We start from the raw sequence: 21,048 nt of genomic DNA, 5'->3' as shown, positions 1-21,048 counted from the left end.
TCTGATTGGCCTGGAGGCAGAGGGGCAGCAGGGCTTCAGCGGGCCACATCAACCCGCTTGGTGGGCTGGATCCGGACTGTGGAGGCCCTATTTCCCACCCCTGGCTTAGAAAGACTCTGTAATTTGTGCATTTAATATTTCTGTCCAGCTAGCAGTGGGAGAAGTATTGAACGCAGGGGAAACCGTAGAACAGGTTGAAAATTATGTAGCAAAATCAATCACAAGTAGATTAATGATGATGGATGTGATTGGTGGTATTTTCTCTGAGGATGAATTATATGTGCATTGTGTGTAACTGTTCAAACCTGTTAACTTACCTGATTTTTAATGTATTAGTAGAGCCCTGTGCAGGTATAAAAATGTGGATCTGCATCTGATCCACATCCATGGGAAACAACGTGCATCTGATCTGCAAATTTGGGCCTTGCTTTTTAAGAGTTTTTGCAGCTGCTCCTCCGCAGCTGCAAACAGTCTCATCGTCTGTGTCCCCCCCTAGGGATGCTTGTCCCTCCTTGCCCCCTCCAGGTGCTCCGACTGGCAAGTGAGATCGGGGCTCTTGCAGAGGAGAGGGGTCGTGACAGGGTGCTTGGTTTTTTTCCCCCAGTAAGCGCTAGACATAGCGGAGTGGGACAAGCACCCCTGTAGAGCCCTTTTTGTAATATCTGCATCTGCTCCAATATCTGCAAAAATTTATAATAGATATCCACAGAGATGAAGCTGATATCTGTGAATTTGCAGGGCTTTATCGGGTATTTCTTTTTTAAATTCAAATTAAGCTATATGTTTACTGTGGGGAGCAAGGGAGTGGAAGTAACTAACACTGATAATGAAATACTTTGTTTAACTTGACTTCATGGTTATAAACTGCATAACTAAATTGAAAGACATGTACAAGTTAACGCTTACTGAGTTTAGAAAAATGTTATGGCTTGTGTACCATATGTAACCATAATTTGGTAAAGAAGGTAGTTTGTATTAGAAATAAAATTCAGAGCAGGATATTGTTTTGTTATATTTAAATTTGGCATTTGAAAGTAGAAAGGGTTTAGTATATTTTACAGATTTAAATTTGTGATTTAGGGTCCACACATAATATTTGTAGAACGGAATGAAGTTTGAGTAGAACAAGTATTACGGTGTACACGATAGGGATGTAAGCAACTACACAAGTAGTTGACTACCCAATAAGCCTAGGTTTATCAGGTATTCGACTGACTACTCCTATATCAGAGGCAGCAAAAAGGGGGAAGTAGGAGCTGGTGATGGGGGGGAGCTGACTTGAAAGCTGGTTTTCCCCTAGCACTGGAGGAGAGCAGGCAGGGGAGGCAGAGCCACGGCGGTCCGGGGGCCGGCATGAGCTGGGACTGCTCAGTCCTGGCTCTCACTGGCTCTGGGAGCTGCCCCTGCTCTGGCTCTGCGTTTTAAATGTAGTAAGAGCTGGGCTGTCTGTGTGCCCAGCTCCTCCTTCATTTAAACTGCAAAGCCGCAGTGAGGGTAGCGAGCGCCTCCCCTTATCAACTAATCATGTAGTTGATACAAATTGTATCAATTACACAATTCATGAATTACCCGCTTTTCAACATCCTTAGTACACAAAGCTTTCACAGGCCAACTGGAAATGTTTGGCATCTTATTATTAGTGTTTAAATTGTTTGGTTTCATTAGTGGCGAAAAATGCACCACTATAAGAAATGCTTTTTAATTCAAGTTGGAAATACTTAACATCTAGTCATATAATATTTACCTTCTGGAGCTCCATAGTTTAACATGTACTACATATAATCCTCCTTCTGGAAATAGTTGCAGTGTAGTATATGCACAGAGTAATGCAAAAATTTTCTTCTCTTGCAGCTGGATAACTGGTATTTTGTGGAACAAAAGTCTGGTATTTTGTGCTGATGAATCTTTTGTCTGCACACAGACTTTTTGATGACTACTTAACATAGTTTTCTCCTTTTCTATTAAGCAGAAGCATCTATGTTAATTCAAAACCTCAATGTTAACTTAGTAACAAAAATAAGCATATTGCCATTTTCTGAACAGGCAGGTGGGTCTGTGAAGCCAGTACTCACAGGGAGCCTGCTTGAAAGAGGCAGCAGCATGGGACCGGGGTGGGGGGGGGGGGGGCGGATCCAGTGTTCGTGGGGAGTCAGCTTAAAGCCTGCTTCTCATGAGCATTGGCTCTCGATCACTTCCCCCTCCTCTTGCTGCTTCTGATATGGAGGCAGATGGGAGGGAGGAGTGCGGGTAGTTGACAAGATTAATTGATAAGACCAGGCTTATCTGTTAATCGTGTAGTTGACTGCACGTTGATATCCCTACTGACAAGTAATTGTTTTTGTCTTTTTTGCCAGTGTCTGGACATTCCTAGTAGAAACAATCTGTGATTTCGCTTACTTTCAATAAATAGTCCCACTTCTCCTGGTATTCAGACAATTTGTCCCACTTCTAAGGGTATTCAGACAATTCGTTCTCAGCTCTAGACTGTAACTTTCTCAGCATGATTGTTCTTCTCAAACTGTTAAATTGGAGCATGGACAGTAGATGATCAAAGGAGCACCATTTTCCTCAAGGAGTCATAGCTGTATTTGAAATTTCTAGATACCATATGATGTAGAATATACGTGTAAAGAAAATTTTAATATATTTAGAAACAAAGCAAGCTTATTTATGTATTGAAGTTTACACTCAAATTGATGTGTTCATTGTCTAGTTTTTTCTATTGAATGTACTGCAGAGCGGGTATTCCTACCCTTGAATGAATCTTGCTTCCCACCTGCTAGAAGAAAAATATAACTCATGGACTAAGCCATTAAAGTGTTTGTTTATAGCAGCTAAGTAAAGCCATAATGTGAATGAGACTTAGGCTCTCTAGTGCCTTACTGTATTTTTTTCAAATTTTAAACAGGCTTTAAATTGCTCATAACTTAAATTCAATTGAGTAGCTAAATTTTCCTGCAGAAAAACCTGTTAAATGTTTGTCTGGTAGGTCTAATTTTGTTGGTCCATGTATACCATAAATAAAGATCTCTTCTCTCATACCTTTTGTGAGCAGAACTATTCAATTGCTGTGCTGTGGTGCTAGCAATTCTACGTTGATGTAAGGTAACATTTCCTGTCAGGTTATCTTAATTCGCTCAATAACCCCATTTTTTGGGCTTATGATAAATTTCATTTCCTTTGCGTGTGCTGCTACTTTTTAACATAAAAAATCTGTTTTCTTGTCTTGATAGTGAACAGAGTATCTGCCAAGCACGAGCTGCAGTTATGGTCTATGATGATACCAATAAGAAATGGGTACCAGCTGGTGGGTCGACTGGATTCAGTAGAGTTCATATATATCATCACACAGGAAACAATACATTTAGAGTAGTGGGCAGGAAGATTCAAGATCATCAGGTAAGTGAACCTTTAATAAATCTTCAAAGGGAACTTAGTTTTTATTATTAAAATGATTCCATTTAAGAAATCTGTTTAGAAAAGTAATGGGACTATCCACAGTAATAAAAATACAAATTTAGCCTAGGATATTATGCAGGATATATTAGATATTTTTCAGACATTCAAGGAAAAGTCATTGCTATAAAGACGGACAATTGGACAGAGGTTCATGGAAGGAAAAGAACATGAAGCATTTTATATGCAAGGCAGTTTGACACAGTAAACTGTGATCTCTCTAATATGGCTAATACAGAGTTTATTTTCTAAGATACTCTCATTTCCCTCCTTCTCTCTGTCAACATCCTCATCTTCCCAGTCATAGACCTAATCCGGGGAGATTATTTTTGACTACCACTTTCTATTGTTCTGTACATCCATGCCATAATCAAACGCTACATTTCTTCCTACTCAGCAGTTCCATACTTTACTAGCCCTCCTAAAAGCCAGGTCTCTCTCTGAGCTTTAGTATCTCCAGACTCAGCTACACCAGTAATCTCCTCTGAGTTCTCCCTTTCCCACCCCCATGTATTTCTTTGTATAACCTTCTTTCTATCCATATGAAATGGAATCCTTAAAACCTTCATGAAAGCAATGTTGGGTGAAGCTTTGTGAGCTGATGAGATTACCATGTGACAAATTATAAATTCGGCAGTGGACAGGGGGCTGGAGACATGGGAGTTTGAGAGGGAGCTAAAGAGATCCCACTGCGGAACATGCAGCCAGGACAGTGTACAAGCTTTGGTGTGAGTGAGTGAACTTGCCTGTTTGCATTTTTTGTTTCTGTTTCTGTTCTGTTGCAGGTGATTTCAGTTATTGTGGCAGTTGGGATTGTGTGACTGGAGTGTGTGATCTTTTGTTCTGTTGATTACTTTTTTGATCAGTCTCACTCAGCCTTGGGTTTAGCCTCCTCCTGTGTGGCTAAGGAGGGGGTAGGCCTGATCTAGGTGAGCAGGCTTTAAAAGCTAGGGGCAGAGCAATCAGGGGACTGCAGACAAGAGAGTTTGACAGTGGGAGTCCTAATATGGTTAGGAGGACTCTCAGCACCTGTGCTAGCACTGTTTCGGTCTCCTCTGCTTACCCCTGTAGCCAGACAGAGCACCTGCCCATGGAGACCTCTACCCAGATATTGGTGTGGTTTTGCAGGGACTGTGGCTTGCAATTCCCACTTGCTGATATCCAGGCTGGGGAGACCATCCAGTTAGAAAGGTGCCTAATGGTGGAATCTCTCAGGAAGCAGGTGGGAGAGCTACAGGAGGAGGTGGCTAGGCTGAGGAACATCCAAATCCACAAGGAATATCTTGAGAATATTCATGTGGAGACAGCTTCCTCAGCCTCAATGGTCCCATTACAAAAGACTCTTGACATAGCACTGGTGGAAGAGGAGATGGCTCTGACACAGGAGGAACACTGGCAGCTGGTCACTTTTGGCAGCAGGCAGTGTGCCATCCCTGCTCCCAACCCTCCCACTGTGGCTCTGGAAAACTGTTATGCTGCTCTGGGTACGGGAGATAAGGAATATCACCCCCTAAAGCAGAAGAGGAGAAGCCAGACCCCCAAAGCTGGGAGGTCTGCAGCCACTGCTGCAAGGAGGAAGCTTAGGGTAGTGCTGATTGGAAACTCTCTTCTGAGGGGGATGAGGCACCCATCTGTTGCCCTGACATGTTATCTCGAAGTATGCTGCTTGCTGGGGCCTGCATCTGAAACGTTACGGAGGCATTGTGGAGGATTATCTGGCCTCTGACTACTACCCCATGCTCCTGATCCATGTGGGCAAAAATGATACTGCAAGCATGACCTTGAGCAGATCAAGAGTGAGTATGTGTGAGGGAGTTTGGAGTGCAGGTGATATTCTCTTCAGTCCTTCCTGTCAAAAGTAGGGCCCAGACAGAGCCAGGTGAATGCCTGGCTGCAAGTATGGTGTCACCAGAAGGGCTTTGGCTTCCTTGACCATGGAATGCTGTTGTAAGAAGAAAGCCTGCTAAGCAAGGACGGAGTTCATCTTTCGAGGAAGGGGAAGAGAGTGTTTGGAAAGAGACTTGCTAACCTAGCGAGAAGGGCTTTAATGTAGGTTTGACTGGCAGGTGATCAAAGCCAACAGGTAAAGGTAAGTGAAAAACACGGACACTTGGGAGATGGGGTCAGAAATGGGAGGGAGCATGGGCTGTAACAGCAGAGATAAAGGAGGGATAAGGCAGAACTGGGGAAGGGGGGCAACATCAAACACATATCAAAGATACTGGTGTATATATACAAATGCAAGAACTATGGGGAATAAGGAGGAAGAACCTGAAGTGCTAAGAAACATAACTTTGACATAATTGGTATCAGAGACTTGGTGGGAAATAAGGAAATAAGCAGGGAAATAAGGAGTAGGTGGTTTATATATTAAAAATGTATACACTTGGACTGAGGTTGAGATGGATGTATGAGATTGATTTGGTGAGAGTCTCTGGGTTAGCTTAAAAGGAGTAACAAGGGTGATGTTATGGTGGGAGTCTATTACAGACCACCTATTCAGGAGAAAGACATGGATGAGGCTTTTTTTAAACAACTAACAAAAAATCATCCAAAGTGCAGGACTTGGTGGTGTTGGGGGATTTCAACTATCCAAACATATGTTGGGAAACTAACACAGCAGGGCACAGATTATCCAATAAGTTCCTGGACTACACTGGAGACAATTTTTTATTTCAGAAGGTTGAGAAAGCTACTGAGGGAGGGTGAGGAACTGTTCTTGATTTGGTTTTAACAAATAGGGAGGAACTGGCTGAAAATATGAAAGTAAAAGGCAGCTTGGGTGAAAGTGATCATGAAGTCATAGAGCTCGTGATTCTAAGGCAGTGATTCCCAACCTTTTTCCCCATGGAGAAACACGTAAAATAATTTTTCACATACCGAGGAACCTGTGAAAATGTTGGCTTGACCAGAAAAAGTTGACAGCGGGGAGCTCAATTCAATTACTGCTAATTTTTTTTCAAGAAAATGTATTTGTGAAAAGCTGGGGTCTGTGTGCGTGTGCTTACATTGTAAGAAAAAAATTAGAGTATTTTTCCTGTCTTTTTTTGTATGATCTAATCTCTTTTTTCAAATATTCTCCCCTTCCTGCCTCTCGCTCTCTCTTTCTCTTCTCCTCCCCCCTCCTGCCTCTCACTTGCGGAGCCCAAATGACTGCTTGCTCCCACGTGGCGGCCTGGCTGAGCTGTGCAGAAGTTAGCCGAGCACCAGGGTGGGAGGCGATGGGTGTGACAGATGCTCCAGGCCCCACCCAGCGTTATTTATTCCATGATTTCTCATGGAACCTCTGATGATGGTCCGCGGTACCCCAGTTGGGAAACTATGTTCTAAGGAATGGTAGAAAGGAGAACAGCAAAATAGAGACAATAGATTTCAGGGAGGCAGATTAAGTACGCTCAGAGAGCTGGTAGGTAAGGTCCCATGGGAATCAAGAAGAAGGGGAAAAAAAAACCTGGCAGTTTTTTAGACACACATTATTAAGGGCCTAAAAGCAAACTATTCTACTGTGTAGGAAAGATAGAAAATATGGCAGGAGACCATGTTGGATCAACCAGGGGATCTTGGATATGATCCAAAAATCAAAAAGGAGTCCTATTAAAAAGTGGAAACTAGCTCAAATTACAAAGGATGAATATAAGCAAACAGAGGTATGCAGGGGCAATATAGAAAGGCAAAGGCACAAAAGCTCAGTCTAGCTAGAGACACAAAGGTTAACAAGAAGACATTCTACAAATATATTAGAAGAAAGAGGAAAATCAATGACAGAGTAGGCCCATTTCTCAGTGAAGGAGAAACAATACCAAGAAACTTGGAAATGGCAAAGGTGCTTAATAACTTCTTTGTTTCGGTTTTCACCAAGAAGTTTGGTGGTGACTGGGCGCCTAACATAGTGAATGCTACTGGAAATGAGGTAGGTTTAGAAGTTAAAATTTTAAAAAAGCACAAGTTAAAAATTACTTAGTTAGATGTCTTCAAGTCACCAGGGCCTGATGAAATGCATCCTAGAATACTCAAGTAGCTGATGAAGGAGGTATCTGAGCCTGTAGCTATCAGCTTAGAAAAATCATGGAGGTGCAGAGAGATTCCAGAAGATTGGAAAAGGGCAAATACAGTGCCTATCTATAAAAAAGGAAATAAAAACAACCCAGGAAACGACAGACCAGTCAGCCTAACTTTTATGCCAGGCAGGATAATGGAGTAAGTAATTTATGGAATTCATCACCAAACATGTGGAAGATAATAGGTAATAGCCAGCATGGATTTGTAAAGAACAAGTTATGTCAAACCAATCTGATAAGCTTTCTTTGATAGGATAACAAGCCTTATGGAGAAAGGAGAAGTGGTGGATGTGGTATGCCTAGACTTTACTAAGGCATTTGACATGGTCTTGCATGACCATAGCAATAAACTAGAGAAATACAACCTAGATGGGGCAACTATAAGATGGGTGCATAACTGGCTGGATATCAGTTCTCAGAGAGTAGTTATTAATTGTTCACAATCATGGTGGAAGAGCTTAACGAGGGATTCCACAGGGGGTCTGTTTTGGGTCCACTTATGTTCAATATCTTCAACAATTTAGATGACAGCATAGAGAGTACAATTAAGTTTACAGATGATACCAAGCTGGGAGGGGTTGCAAGTACTTTGAAGGATAGGGTCAAAATTCAAAATGATCTGAACAAACTAGAGAAATGGTCTGAGGTAAATAGGATAAAGTTAATAAGGACAAATGCAAAGTAGTGCACTTAGGAAGAAACAGTCCAGGAGTTGGGGTTGTGACCTAGGGTAGGAGGGGAATGTGATCTGGGGCGGGGGATTGGGTGTCAGATTTGGGAAGGGGTATGGGTACAGGAAGAAGGCAAAGTTTTTAGGTATGTTGAGTGGGGGGGACAGAGGGTTGGGAAAGTGTGGGGCTGGGATGCCCGAGGCAGGCTCTGGCCAGGAGACTTACCAGTCAGCAGCCCAACCAGATTCTGGTCCTCCCAAAGCCCCCAGTGCCAGCTTTAGCAAAGCTTTTGATACCGTCACCCCCCCCCTCCCCCCCCCGGTGCGGACTGGTACTGGGCTGCCCATAGTTTGGGAAACGCTGACCTGGAGTCATATTGACCAAATGTTACATCCCTATTTAACCAGGGTCACCCCATTTGGGATTAAGTGCTCCTGAGCCATATATCTTTCTCATTACTTTAGCAATGTTACAGCAGCCAACCTCATGCATTCTCATAGAATCCTGAAGTCATATATTTCTTAACAATCTGGTATGGGGAGATGGTGTAATCATGTTTTAATATCAGCCACTGACATAAGAAAATGTTCAATCACTGGTCAGTGCTGCAGCCAAAGTGCTGCAGCAAAAGTTCCATCAGAATTACTTACAATTAAAAAAAAAATTAAATAAAAATCCTATCACAAATACAGAACGTCTGCAGATGATCCAGCTATCCGTTTCTACTGTACTAAACTAGACATTTTTTTCCCTTCAAGAGGCCACTACCAGCACCTGGTACATCATGGGATGTGCCAAAGACTCCAGTCACACTGTAGATTCTGAGCCCTCATACACCTCAAATTTGGGATGAGAGTTCGGGGATGTTAGGGTATGATGGGCTCAGGGCAGAGAGTTCAGGGGTTTCGGGCAGATGGTTGGGAGCGTGGGGGGATGCAGGAGTTATGGCCGTGGACTGGGGATGTGGGGGTGCAGGAGTCTGGGGAGGTATGAGGGGCTCAGGTCAGGGGGTTTAGGTGTATGATGGGCTGAGGATTGGAGTGGTGGATATTTAGGAGTGTTACGACACTGCGGCCAGTTGGGGGCTTGTTGGCCAGGCTTCATAGAATCATAGAGCTAGAAGAGACCTCAGGAGGTCATCAAGTCCAGCCCCCTTCCCAAAGCAGGACCAATCCAAACTAAATCATCCTAGCCAGGGCTTTGTCAAGCTGAGACTTAAAAACCTCTGGGGATGGAGAGTCCACTACCTCCCTAAGTAATGCATTCCAGTGCTTCATTACCCTCCTAGTGAAATAGTTTTTCCTAATATCCAACCTAGACCTCTCCCACTGTAACTTGAGACTATTGCTCCTTGTTTTGCCATCCATCACTACTGTGAACAGCCTTTTTCCGTCCCCTTTGGAACCTCTCTTCAGGAAGTTGAAGGATGCTATCCGGTCCCCCCCTCACTCTTCTGCAGACTAAACAAACCCAAATCCCTCAGTCTCTTCTCATAGGTCATGCTATTCAGCCCCCTAATCATTTTGGTTCCCTCTGCTGGACCCTCTCCAAGCCCCTCGATGACCGTGTCCAAATCCATGAGGCGGACAAATGTGGAGCAGCACTCTATTGATGGCCTTGACCACCTGCAGAGAGACACAAAACAGTGTCATTGGGGTGCCAGGGTGGCCTAGAGCGTTCCTTTCCCACCACTGCCCCGCACCTCCACTCCTCAGGAGCAAACACCCCTCCCCCCTCGGTAATCCTGGTCACTGCGGCAGTCCGAATTGCGGCTGAGACAGAACAAACCCTCTCATGGAGGGGAATTGCACCTCCTCCCCCACCTTTTCCCTGGTGCAGCCCATCCACTCTCACCCCCGGAGACTGCCATACCTGGATGAGCACTGCTCCAAAGGTGCATTTCCCTACGCCGAACTGGTTGCCAAAGGATCGGTAGCTATCCGGCGTGGAGAGCTTCCATAGGGTGATGGCCATACTCTTGTGGAGGGGAATGGCAGGCCTCATGTGCATGCCCCATCACCGCAGAGCAGGGGCGAGCCACTCAGAGTTCGAGGAAGGTGTCTTCCTTCATCCTGAAGTTCTGGGTCCACTGTTGGTCTCCCCAGTGTTCTAAGATGATGTGGCCCCACTAGTCGCTGCTGGTGTCCAGGCGCCAGGGGCAGCTCTGCTCCTCCACGGCTCCCAGGGGGGTCTGGAAGAGGACCTCGGTGTTGGGCTGCTGCAGATGTTGCCAGGGAGTCCCCAGCACTTGCTACCAGGCTTGCAGCAAAAGATCCAAAAGAAACACCAGTGTGTCTAGGGGCAGCTCTGGCTCCATGGTGCCGAGTGCTGTGGTGTCCCAAGTGAGGGCAACCAAGCAGGCAGAGAGAAAAATGCTTTACTGTCACTCAGCAACGTAGACAATCAGGCAGGGAAAGCTGAGAACCTGCTGTCCAGGGGGGTCCCTTTAAGCACAAGCCTCAGACAGCAGCCACACAAAGCAACTACTGACCTGATGCTCTGCCAGAACCGGTTTCAGCTGCCCTTAAATGAGATTGTGTCCAATCAGTGTGGACGCACTATTTTTATTCAGCAAAAAGCTATTTTGAATTGCATTTTGTGTATAGACGCATTATTTTGAAATAACTTATTTCGAATTAACTATTTCGATTAAGATATTTTGAAATAATGCTGTAGTGTAGACATACCCTGGGTTACCTCCGTCATCCAATAAGGGCCCCATGCCCTCTCTGATCAACCTCTTATTGCTAACATGCCTGTAGAAACCGTTCTTGTTATCCTTCTCATGTCTTGCTAGCAGCAATTCTACTTGTCCTTTCTCTTTCCTGATAACTCCCCTGCATTCTCGAGCAATATATTTATACTCCTCCCTAGTCATCTGTCCAAGTTTCCACTTCTTATAAGCTTCCTTTTTATGCTTAAGCTCACCAAGGATGTCCCCGGTAAGCCAATCTGGTCGCCTACCATATTTGCTTTCTTTGCTGTGCATCGGGATGGTTTCTTCCTGTGCCTTTAATAAGGCTCTTTAAAATACTGCCAGCTCTCCTGGACTCCTTTCCCCTTCATATAAACATCCCAGGGAATCCTGCCCATCAGTTCTCTGAGGGAGTCAGAGTTTGCTTTTCTGAAGTCCAGAGTGTGTACTTTGGTCAGGATCCTGAAATCTACCATCTCATGATTACTGCTTCCCAGGTTATCGCCCACCTGTACTTCCCCTACTAGTTCCTCCCTGTTTGTGAGCAGCAGGTCAAGCTGCGTATGGTCCCTGGTCGGTTCCTTCAGCACTTGTTCCAAGAAGTTATCCCCAATGTTCTCCCAAAAACTTCCTGGATTGTCTAAGTACTGCCGTATTGGTCTCCCAACAGATGTCATAGTGATGAAAGTCCCCCATGAGAACCAAGGCCTGCGATCTGGAAGCATGTCTCAGTAGTCCGAAGAAAGCATCGTCTACTTCATCCATCTGATCTAGCGGTCTATAGCAGACATCAACCACAACATCACCCCTGTTGTTTCCACCTCTAAACTTAACCCATAGACTCTCAACAGTCTTTTCCTCCTCTAAATACTGGAGGTCTGAGCAATCATACTGCTGTCTTATGTACAATGCAACTTCTCCTCCTTTTCTCCCCTGCCTGTTCTTCCTGAACAGTTTATACCCTTCCATGACAGTGCTCCAGTAATGCGAGTCATTGTACCAAGTCTCTGTTATTCCAATCAAATCTTAATTCTTTGACAGGGCCAGGGCTTCTAATTCTTCCTGTTTTTCCCAGTCTTCTTGCATTTGTGTACAAACACCTTAGATAGCCAGTTGATTACCCTACCGTCCTCCTCTGTTGCTTGTTCCTCCTTGTGTTTATTTCCCGTGTCAGACTTCCTCACTTACCTCAGGGCTTTGGTTACCATCCCCCAACAAACCTAATTTAAAGCCCTCCTCACTAGGTTTCCAAGCCTGCCTGTGAAGATGCTCTTTCCTCTCTTGGTTAGGTGGATCCCATTTCTTCCTAACAGTCCTTGTGCCTGGAATAGAGTCCCATGGTCAAAAAAATCAAAGCACTCTCTCCAACACCACCCGCACAACCACGCATTTACTTCCTCAGTCTGACGATCCCTACCTGGCCCTTTTCCTTCATCCGGAAGGATGGACGAGAATAACACTTGCACTTCACATTCTTGGATCCTTCTTCCTAGCGCTACGTAATCATTTTTAAATACAATATTCTGTCCAACACAAAAGGTTTCGGTGTTGTCTTTATTTATGGCTGAAGTAGGGAACCTTTTTTGGGCTGGGGGGCCACTGACCCCCAGAAAAATCAGTTGGGACCACACAAGTGAGAAGCAAAAAACCCCTCAACCCCTCCCCCCCCATCCTCATTGAAACATCTCACTCCAGTGGTGCTCCAGCCACATGGTGGGGCCAGAGGCAGTGAGTACAGAGGTTCAAGCCCTCAGGCCAGGTTTACTCTTCTGAACTTCCAGAGTTAGTGGATTTTGTGGGGCCCCCTAGTGCTCTGGGGCAGGGCCAAAATGAAGGGTTAAGTGTGTGGGGCAGCTGCCAATGAGTGAGATAGATATGGGGTGCAGGATCTGGGTGGGAGATAGGGTGTAGGAACAGGCTCGGAGTAGGGTGTCTGGCTGGGGGGCAGTCTGCTTAGTCAAGGGGCAGAAGCAGGCTGGGGGCAGGATGTCTGGCCAGGGGAGGTGAGTGAGGAGGTTTGTCAGCCGACGGTCAGGGCAGTGTGTGTGTGTGTGTGTGTGTGTGTGTGTGTTTCCGAGAAAAGGTTTAACGTCCGTGCCTTTACTGCTAGGACCGGGGTCCCATCGCAGAGGGTGGCCAGCAGGCCAACAGACGCCCCGTTATATAGGAAGAGCTTATTACATCTTAGATTTCAGCTGCTAGAATTTCATAATTCCTTCGCAGCGGGCAGCCTTGGGGAAAGACTGAAAGATGCCCCAGTGGATCCTGTCACCTGGGAGTGACACAGATCCAAACGCCCAAGCTCTTCCTATAACTGTCCCTTTAGACCGGCTGACGTTCTTTTAAATTGTGCTTGGTTCTGTTACAGCAACTGAAGGAGTCAGGTTAAAGCTTAAACAGTTACAGGTTTATTGAGGAAGCTTATAGATCATATGGTTGCAATGGCTATTGTTCTATTTGTTAACTATTAGCAAAATATAGGTTTTAAAAATGGTTACAAAGAAGATAAAGATAGAAAAATAGAAATAATGGTACCAAGTAACAGCTTACTCTTTCTATGTGTACACTTAAGACAGAGGACCACATCCAGGTCCCATTTTTACCCCCTTCTGTGCCTCTCGACTCCAGCATGTCAGGCCAGGGCCGGTCCCTCAATTCCTAGGAAAGACGAAAATACGAGGTGGGCGTCCCCATAGAACCTCGGGTGGTCAAACACCTAACCCGACCAGCAGGTAGAGGGTAGAATGACACTCAAAGTGAGTGTGTGCTGGGCCCATCTTATATACTTATGGGGTCACGTATTTCTCTTCTCTGTAATGCCAATTGATGCTGGTCTGTCTGCTGTGAGACCAGTTCTTACAAGGAAGTTGTGAACTTAATTTACACTTGTAAGAGAGATTTGAGATGATTAAATTTTGAAGTACAGGACATTGTTTTCTCAGTGGGAAATTCCCCTTCCAGGAACTGTGTGTGTTCGAATCAACATAGGTGCCAGCCGCAGCCTTGAGGCCAGCTTATTGACTTAGCTGCTCTCTATCCACATATTTGTGTTTCAGCTTCTCAGGATCAGATGAGCCAGCATAGACTATGCTGATTTTATTGCTCCTTCTCTGTCCTGTGCTTCAGAGAGGCAAATAAGATGGATAATATGGGGTTAGTCTGTCTGGCCACAAGGTTGGGATGTGGGGTCTGGGCATCAGTGGGTGGGAGGGCACTTGTTTTCGTGCCACGTTGCAGGCACAATGTAACAGCCTCCTGCCGCTCCTATTTACCAGAACGAAGCCTCTAGGAAGTGTGTCCCAGGGGAAGGAAAATGGTAGCACATGGAGCCATTTTTGTTTCTGCTTGTTCCCCGCATGCTGGGGGAAGGAAAAGGGCATCACTCAGAGCCATATTTGGCTCCACTTGTTCCCTGCATGCCAGATTGGGTGGGGAAGCTCAAGGTTTTCTCCCCCTGCAGGAAGCCAGCGCTGGTGTTCCAATCTTGTGTGGGGTCCTACATCTGTAGGGTCAGTGCTGGCTCCCTGCTGTGGGCAGATCTGGCGGGGAGGGGGAGCTGAGTTGGGGCTCCAGAAGAACCATAGCTGGCTCTCTAGTGAGGTACATTTGGCTCGTGAGCGATAGGTTGCCGATCTTTGCTCTAAAGCAGTGTTTCTCAACCAGTGGTATGAGTGCCCTCGGGTACTCGAGAGAAGTCTGGGGGGGTACGTCAGCACAACTGAAATTTGGAGAGAACTTAAAACAAAAATTAAATTTTACAAAGCTTTATTATTTTTGTACTTTTTATACCCAAAAATTTCATCACCCGCCTGGCTACGATTAAGTTGTTTAAACAAATGTGTTGCAATGGTAGGAAAAAATTGTGTGCATCTAAAAACTGGAGGTACTTAATTGTTTTTAAAGGGGTAGTTTATAAAAAAAGGTTGAGAAACACTGCTCTAAAGCATCCATCTGTTGGAGAGCACAATATCAAATGCATGTCCAGGATCCTCTGTGTATTAGTAATTGTCAGGATCATGGCATGCAGAAGTGATCCCTCCATGCTGGCTAATAGTGGTTTAAAAATGATGCCAGGTTATGGAACAAGAGAGCTCCCAGAATACACAGGGGACAGCATGAGGACAAAGCATGCTTATGCAGAATACTAATTACTTACTTTGGGGAAAAAAATCAGTGCTGTGTGTACACACTTATTCAGACTGATTGTGGAAAAAAGACACCCCAAAATGGAAGTTAAGCATCATGTGACCTGTTCATGTGTCCTTGTACAGTCCTAGCACCCATCTCTTACAGGCTGTAGCGTTCACAGGAAGGCTCTCTAGATGGGAGATAAAGGTCTCCTACTGATTGTTTTTTGCCAATGGTGCTTTTCCCTGAGTAGGCTCTTTCCCACCAGCTATTTAGACTAAAAGCATCTTGTCTTGTCAGCATTACTCAGGTGTAACTACATTTGAAATATAGATACATAGTCAATAGTCATAACTTCAGATACAAAATAGATACATGGATACAAATAAGATAATAGGACTCAGCAGATCATACCTTTTCCAATGACATCTCACAGAATTTACCTTGTATAAATACATCATTATGCTATAACCATATAATAATATGACTGTAAAGTTGCAGTGTCACAGGGAGTCCCACACTCGGGCCTCCAACCTAAGCCCAAAGGTCTACACAGTGACTTAGTCCCACAAGCATAGGTCTGCCACCCAGGCTAGCTGAGGATATGCTACTGCTCTTTTATCCCTGTCGAGATGTACAGTTAGTGTCTGAAATTTGTTTTTTCTGGTTCACTCATCGCAAACAATTAACAATGCTTCCCCTGGGTCTTAGTGCTCAACCAGTCCCCTGTTCCTATCCCTGCACTCACTCTTAAAGGGGACATGCTGTTTTATTTTAATGTTTTTGTGCTTAGTAAGTCTCGAGTCTTTTTTTTTTTCCCCCCTCAACTTTGGTCCCCCCTCCTTTTTTTCCTTCAACAGAGTTTATTCCGGTGTGGTTTTTTTGGGGGGGATGGGAAGGGGAAGGGTGTTTGGTATTTTTGTTTCAACCATCTGGCAACCCTAACTGTAAACAATTTCTTACACCCTGAAGTGCTGATGAAGTGGATTTACACACAAAAGCTCATGACCTAATAAATTGATTAGTCTCTAAAGTGCCCCAGGATTACTTATTCTTTTAAATAGTGATAGAGATGCAGCCGTGTTAGTCTGGTCTAGCTGAAACAAAAGTCAGAACTATGTCGCACTTTAAAGACTAACAAGATGGTTTATTAGGTGATGAACTTTTGGGGGGGCAGACCCACTTTCTCAGATCTTTTAAAGTTACAGACTAACACAGCTACCCAGCTGAGACAGATTCACAGTTTACATTATTCCTGATGGAATGATCACAGAAAAACAGTTAATGTTGACACCGAATTCCAAAAGTTAATAACAGCAAAGTAACACCCCACTGAGAGAAAAGGGGACAGTACATACTTCTCAAAGTTAAGAGGAAAATGCAGTCTTGGCTCACATCAGGAAGTTCATACAGTTCAAAGAAACACAAAATTAAAGCTTACAATTATGCAGAAATTGGTAGCCCACAGGTTTCACCATAGATTTTGTGCAGTGTTGGGACTTGGCTTCAAAGAAGTTCACCTATTCTCCTAATGAACAACTAAGTTTTGTTGTACTATTAGAAACTGGATGAAACATTTAAATAACCAAAAATAGATACAGGAATATAATTAAATAAAGCTTAAATGTTTTAGGAAACAGCTTGCATTTGATACTTATAATTTATCAGTATTTTCTTTGTCATCTTAGGTGGTAATAAATTGCGCTATTCCGAAAGGATTGAAGTACAATCAAGCTACACAGACCTTCCACCAATGGCGTGATGCTAGACAGGTGTATGGTCTTAACTTTGGCAGTAAAGAAGATGCCAATGTCTTTGCAAGTGCCATGATGCATGCCTTAGAAGTGTTGAATTCACAGGAAGCTGGTAAGGCTTTTAAACTTTTTCTTTGACTTCGGATTGCTCATAATATAGATAGATATAAGATGCAAAATTTAAAGTGAAATCTGAATTTCTTGACCTTTGAGTGCCAAGTTTTGAGATTCCTAATGCACACTGGGTTTTTTGGTGGATGACAATACTATTTCTTTAGTATGAGTGGGCCTCCAGGCACCTCAGTTAATTATTTGTGTCTAAGCTCTCCTTCCAGCTGATGAATGCCTATGGGTTAACTATCATTCACACAAGTACTATTGCTGAGAGCAGTTCATTTACTACTTGTAGAAATCTGCAAATAAATTAAATATTATATCTTAATTTGTCTTTCCTCAAGATGTTTTTGAGGACTTTCCTTTCTAGAAAAAAAATTGTGAATTTTATACTGACTTGTTTTAATTTAGTATGAAAAGAAATACATTATATAATACAAGGGAAAATCAAATGAAGATAATCTAACATCTCTTCCCCAGTCCTGGGAGTTTATTTTCCATTGACTCAGTGCTTTAGTTCCGAAGCTTAGTAGGCACATTGCCTTCTTAATTCCAGTTTGTCTCAATTTTAAGGAAACAACTCGTAACAGAGAAATAACAATGTACTGGCTTCTTGAGCTATGCCTGCAAGGTTTTCTGAAGGATTCTTTAGAATTCAAGCCTAATTTGAAGGTTTGCTGTCTGAAACCTTCATGTAGCGAACAGTTTTTAAGGAAAACTTCAAATTTAGAACAGTTGAAAATTCTGTTGAAAAGTATCTGTACTACTTTTCTATTTGACACTTGGGTATTCTTCGGTTCATTGATTATATTGATAGTTATACGTAATAAAAACAATCAAATAAACATAAAGTATAATGTAATTTACAAATGACTGTGAAATGGAAATTTTGGATTCGATTCCCAATTTATAAATTTGTAAAATATAGATTGTAGGATACTTAAATGAAACTACTTTTTTTTAACCCCAATCTGAAACATAAATTCATTGCTCTGATGTATAGAATGTATGCATTTCATAGCTGATCTGATTCTTTTCCATGAATTCTTAATTTAAATAAAAAATGAGCAATTTTTTTCTTGATTTAAACCTTTCCATTAGGGGGAAACTAGATAAGGAATAAAGATGCTATTTAATGTGTTCAGTTAGTGTGCTGTTAATTAGTAAATTAAGTATGCTGCCAGGTAGGGAAAATGGAGGAAGCTCTAAATGTATGAGGGAAAAGTGAAATATATACAACTGGTATGCAAAATTTTGCTCAGCTTTTTACTTGGTGCAAGTATTTTGGGGGTTTGGGGTGGTGGGGATAAGCAAATAAATTTGCTTAATCAGCATTATGAGAATGAGCAAATTGATGTTTTGCATGTGATAGTAAATTCTGCAAGGCTCAATCACAGTAATAACAATGTGTTTTTCCAGGATTTTTTTTATATTTTCCCTACCAAATATTCATGCAAATATAAAATTACTTGCTGCCATACTTATCCCTAATTCTGTGGTGAAACGTAACATTTGTGCCATTAAGGAGAGAGCTCTTATTTCAATGCAAATATTTTGTTTGTGAAACAGAAAAAGAAATTATAGCAACATGTAAACTGTGCAAACAGTTTGAAATAGAACGCTTGCCCTTTGTAAAAAGTGGCTAGTCAGATAACGTGATTCTTTAAGTCAACAAAAATACTACGTGTCTTCGAGTGAAACCCAGTTTATTTGGCCAAGCGAAACAAATTCTTTCTACTACTAGCATTTCAAAGACTAATTTCTGCCTCGTACATCAACAAAATTGCTAGAGAAACTTTGATTATATAGAACTTTTGATGTCTGAAAAGGGTGATGGCCTAGAAGAATCAGATTATTTTGAGCACAAAAATGTAAAAATTGATAAGTAAATATGCTAAACAGAAGATGGGTTCTTTTATTACGCTGTTTCCCTGTATACATGTTCTTTATTTTGTCAATTTGTACTCTTTTTAGCTTCATACCCTTTTTTCCTTGGACTTAGCTGAATATAAAATTAGGTGGTTCTTTGAATGCTTGTTCACATCAATTCCAGTCAGGTGCGTGTGAGCCACTTACACAAGCATGGGAAACTTTTTTTTCCTAGCAGCTCCCATAGCGTTGGCTTTGGAGACCCCTACAGAGGTGCTGCTATATCAGCCCTTATATCTCACTGCTGCCCCTGCCCCTCCCTCAGTTAGTTCCTCCTTACTATCTGTGGTGTCATTGGAACTTCTAGCTGTCTTGCTTAGGCAAGCTTCTAGTCTGTAGCGCACATTCTACTTTAGTTCTCTAAAGTTGCAGCTGGTTGGTTAGACAGTAGTTAGGAGTGGACGACTGTGCCCAAACATTTTACCCTTCCAGGGCACTGGGGCATGCTGACAGCACCAGGGTTTAAATCTTGTACTGTTTGCATATGACCTATCCCAAACAGTGATCTGCACAGTTCCTGTCTCATGTATCGGGGAGAAGAACACCAGGCAGAAAAGTGCAAGATTAGCAAGGGGTTCAAGCTTCATAGGAGGGAGGATTGAGAATATCAGTGACAGCAACTCCTAATGAAAGTGGTGCCAAGACTGGCATTGTTCGGGCAGGTTGGCATGAGGAGCAAGCTCAATCCGCAGTGCACCAGCCTTGGTATGTGAGACTGCACCGAAAAAAGGCATTGCTAAAGATTGTCAGTGCCGAAGTCCACTGGTACCGAAACCATCTGTACTAGGCACCATTCAACATCTTCAGTGTCGCGCAACTGTAAGGAGAGTAGAGGATGCTCTCCACATAAGACTTGTCCCCAGCAGGAGCCAGTGCAGGGCAAGAAAACTGTGCACAAGGCTCACCAGGACATGCTGTCGATTCCATCACTGGTGTGAGCACTGTTGAGTTTGATGTGCAGCATGTCACCGGGGACTGAAGTCCTGTCTACATGCTGAACTTTCCATCCACACCAGACACACATGAGGCTGTGAGGGACCTCTTAAGATTTCAGAGACTGGAGCACCTTTGGTGCAGGACAAGCTGCTGGCAATGCCAAGAACACTACAATCTAGAGGCAAGCCAGCTATTGTAAGGTGCCCTCAGTCTGTAGATTGGCACCTTTGCAGGTTGGCTTCTTCATCTCCAGAGCGCTCACCCCTGCAGGCACCAGTACTTCTGCCAACACCGTGGAGGCCAGATGAATCCCCAATGCTAGAGCTTCAACACCAGTACGCGGAGACTAGAGCTGCCATCCCCAGTGCCCCACGCTGGGCCCGGTCCTTGTCCTGTCATGACTGGCACAGTTTAACCTCACAATCTTCACAGCACTGCTCCTTGTCATTGCTGACTTCCTTACATAGGACACCAGCACTGGGCTCTTTGGCACCACCATGGTCTTCACCATCAGGATTGAAGTTGGAAGCAATACTGTGTACTCCCATAGAAGTTGTAACAGGAGATATAGAAAAGACCCTCCAGCGCTGTGGCAGGCTCAATGGCTCCCTCCGATCTAGCATTCATTTTGGACTCCTTTGGCGTACCATCAAGTCCAACGTGTGTCCAAAGTTTCTTGATCGGTGGCATCTGCTCACCACCCTCCAGATTCCCAAGGGTCAGGTGACCCTTGAGAATCTCCCTAGCAATGATCTCTTTACTTATGCAAGAGGGCATCCCACCCACAGAGTTCCCAGATCCTGCTCCTATGCTGGAGACCTCCCCATGCAGGGAAGTAGGAGAAGCACAGATCAAAAGCATTCTGCGCCACCTCCAGCCTCTTCATCCTCCTCCCCAGATGAGATAGTGGCAGGGACCAAGATGGCAGAGCCTCCACTGGTTGATCATAGGGCATACCAGGAGCTCCTGAGACAGGTGATATGCGATTTGTATTCCCTCCACTGGAAGACGCCAGAGTCAGAACATCTTATGGGGGACATTTTAACACAAAGTCCTTTGATGGTGGTGCTGCCAATTATAAAGACCGTCAAGGCTAATTATAATTCACTGTGGTAAACGCTAGCATCCGTAGGACCCACAGCAAAGGGCATAGAGAAGGAGATACTTTATGCCCTCCTAGGGTTACAAATTCCTTTTCTCACATCTCCATCCCTCGTCTCTGGTGGTCTCAGACATTAACGAAAAGGAGAGACAAGGTCAACAAGTGCCAGCGCCTAAGGCCAAGGAGGCCAAGAAACTTGACCTCT

General features: G+C 43.8%; 1 protein-coding gene across 12 annotated transcripts in view; it reads left to right on the top strand.

The window, feature by feature from the left end:
• ENAH (ENAH actin regulator) overlaps positions 1 to 21,048 on the top strand; it is a 192,736-nt gene that overhangs the window by 78,743 nt on the left and 92,945 nt on the right. For all 12 annotated transcript variants that reach the window (XM_006118028.4, XM_075925286.1, XM_006118031.4 and 9 more), the window contains 2 exons: positions 3,234 to 3,399; positions 16,697 to 16,874. In XM_006118028.4, the coding sequence (XP_006118090.2) occupies positions 3,234 to 3,399; positions 16,697 to 16,874 (344 nt within the window). The remainder of the gene's footprint in view (positions 1 to 3,233; positions 3,400 to 16,696; positions 16,875 to 21,048) is intronic.

This window comes from Pelodiscus sinensis, chromosome 3 (genome assembly GCF_049634645.1).
Source record: "Pelodiscus sinensis isolate JC-2024 chromosome 3, ASM4963464v1, whole genome shotgun sequence".
Lineage (NCBI taxonomy): Eukaryota > Metazoa > Chordata > Testudines > Trionychidae > Pelodiscus > Pelodiscus sinensis.
This window is presented reverse-complemented; position numbering and strand designations above follow the sequence as displayed.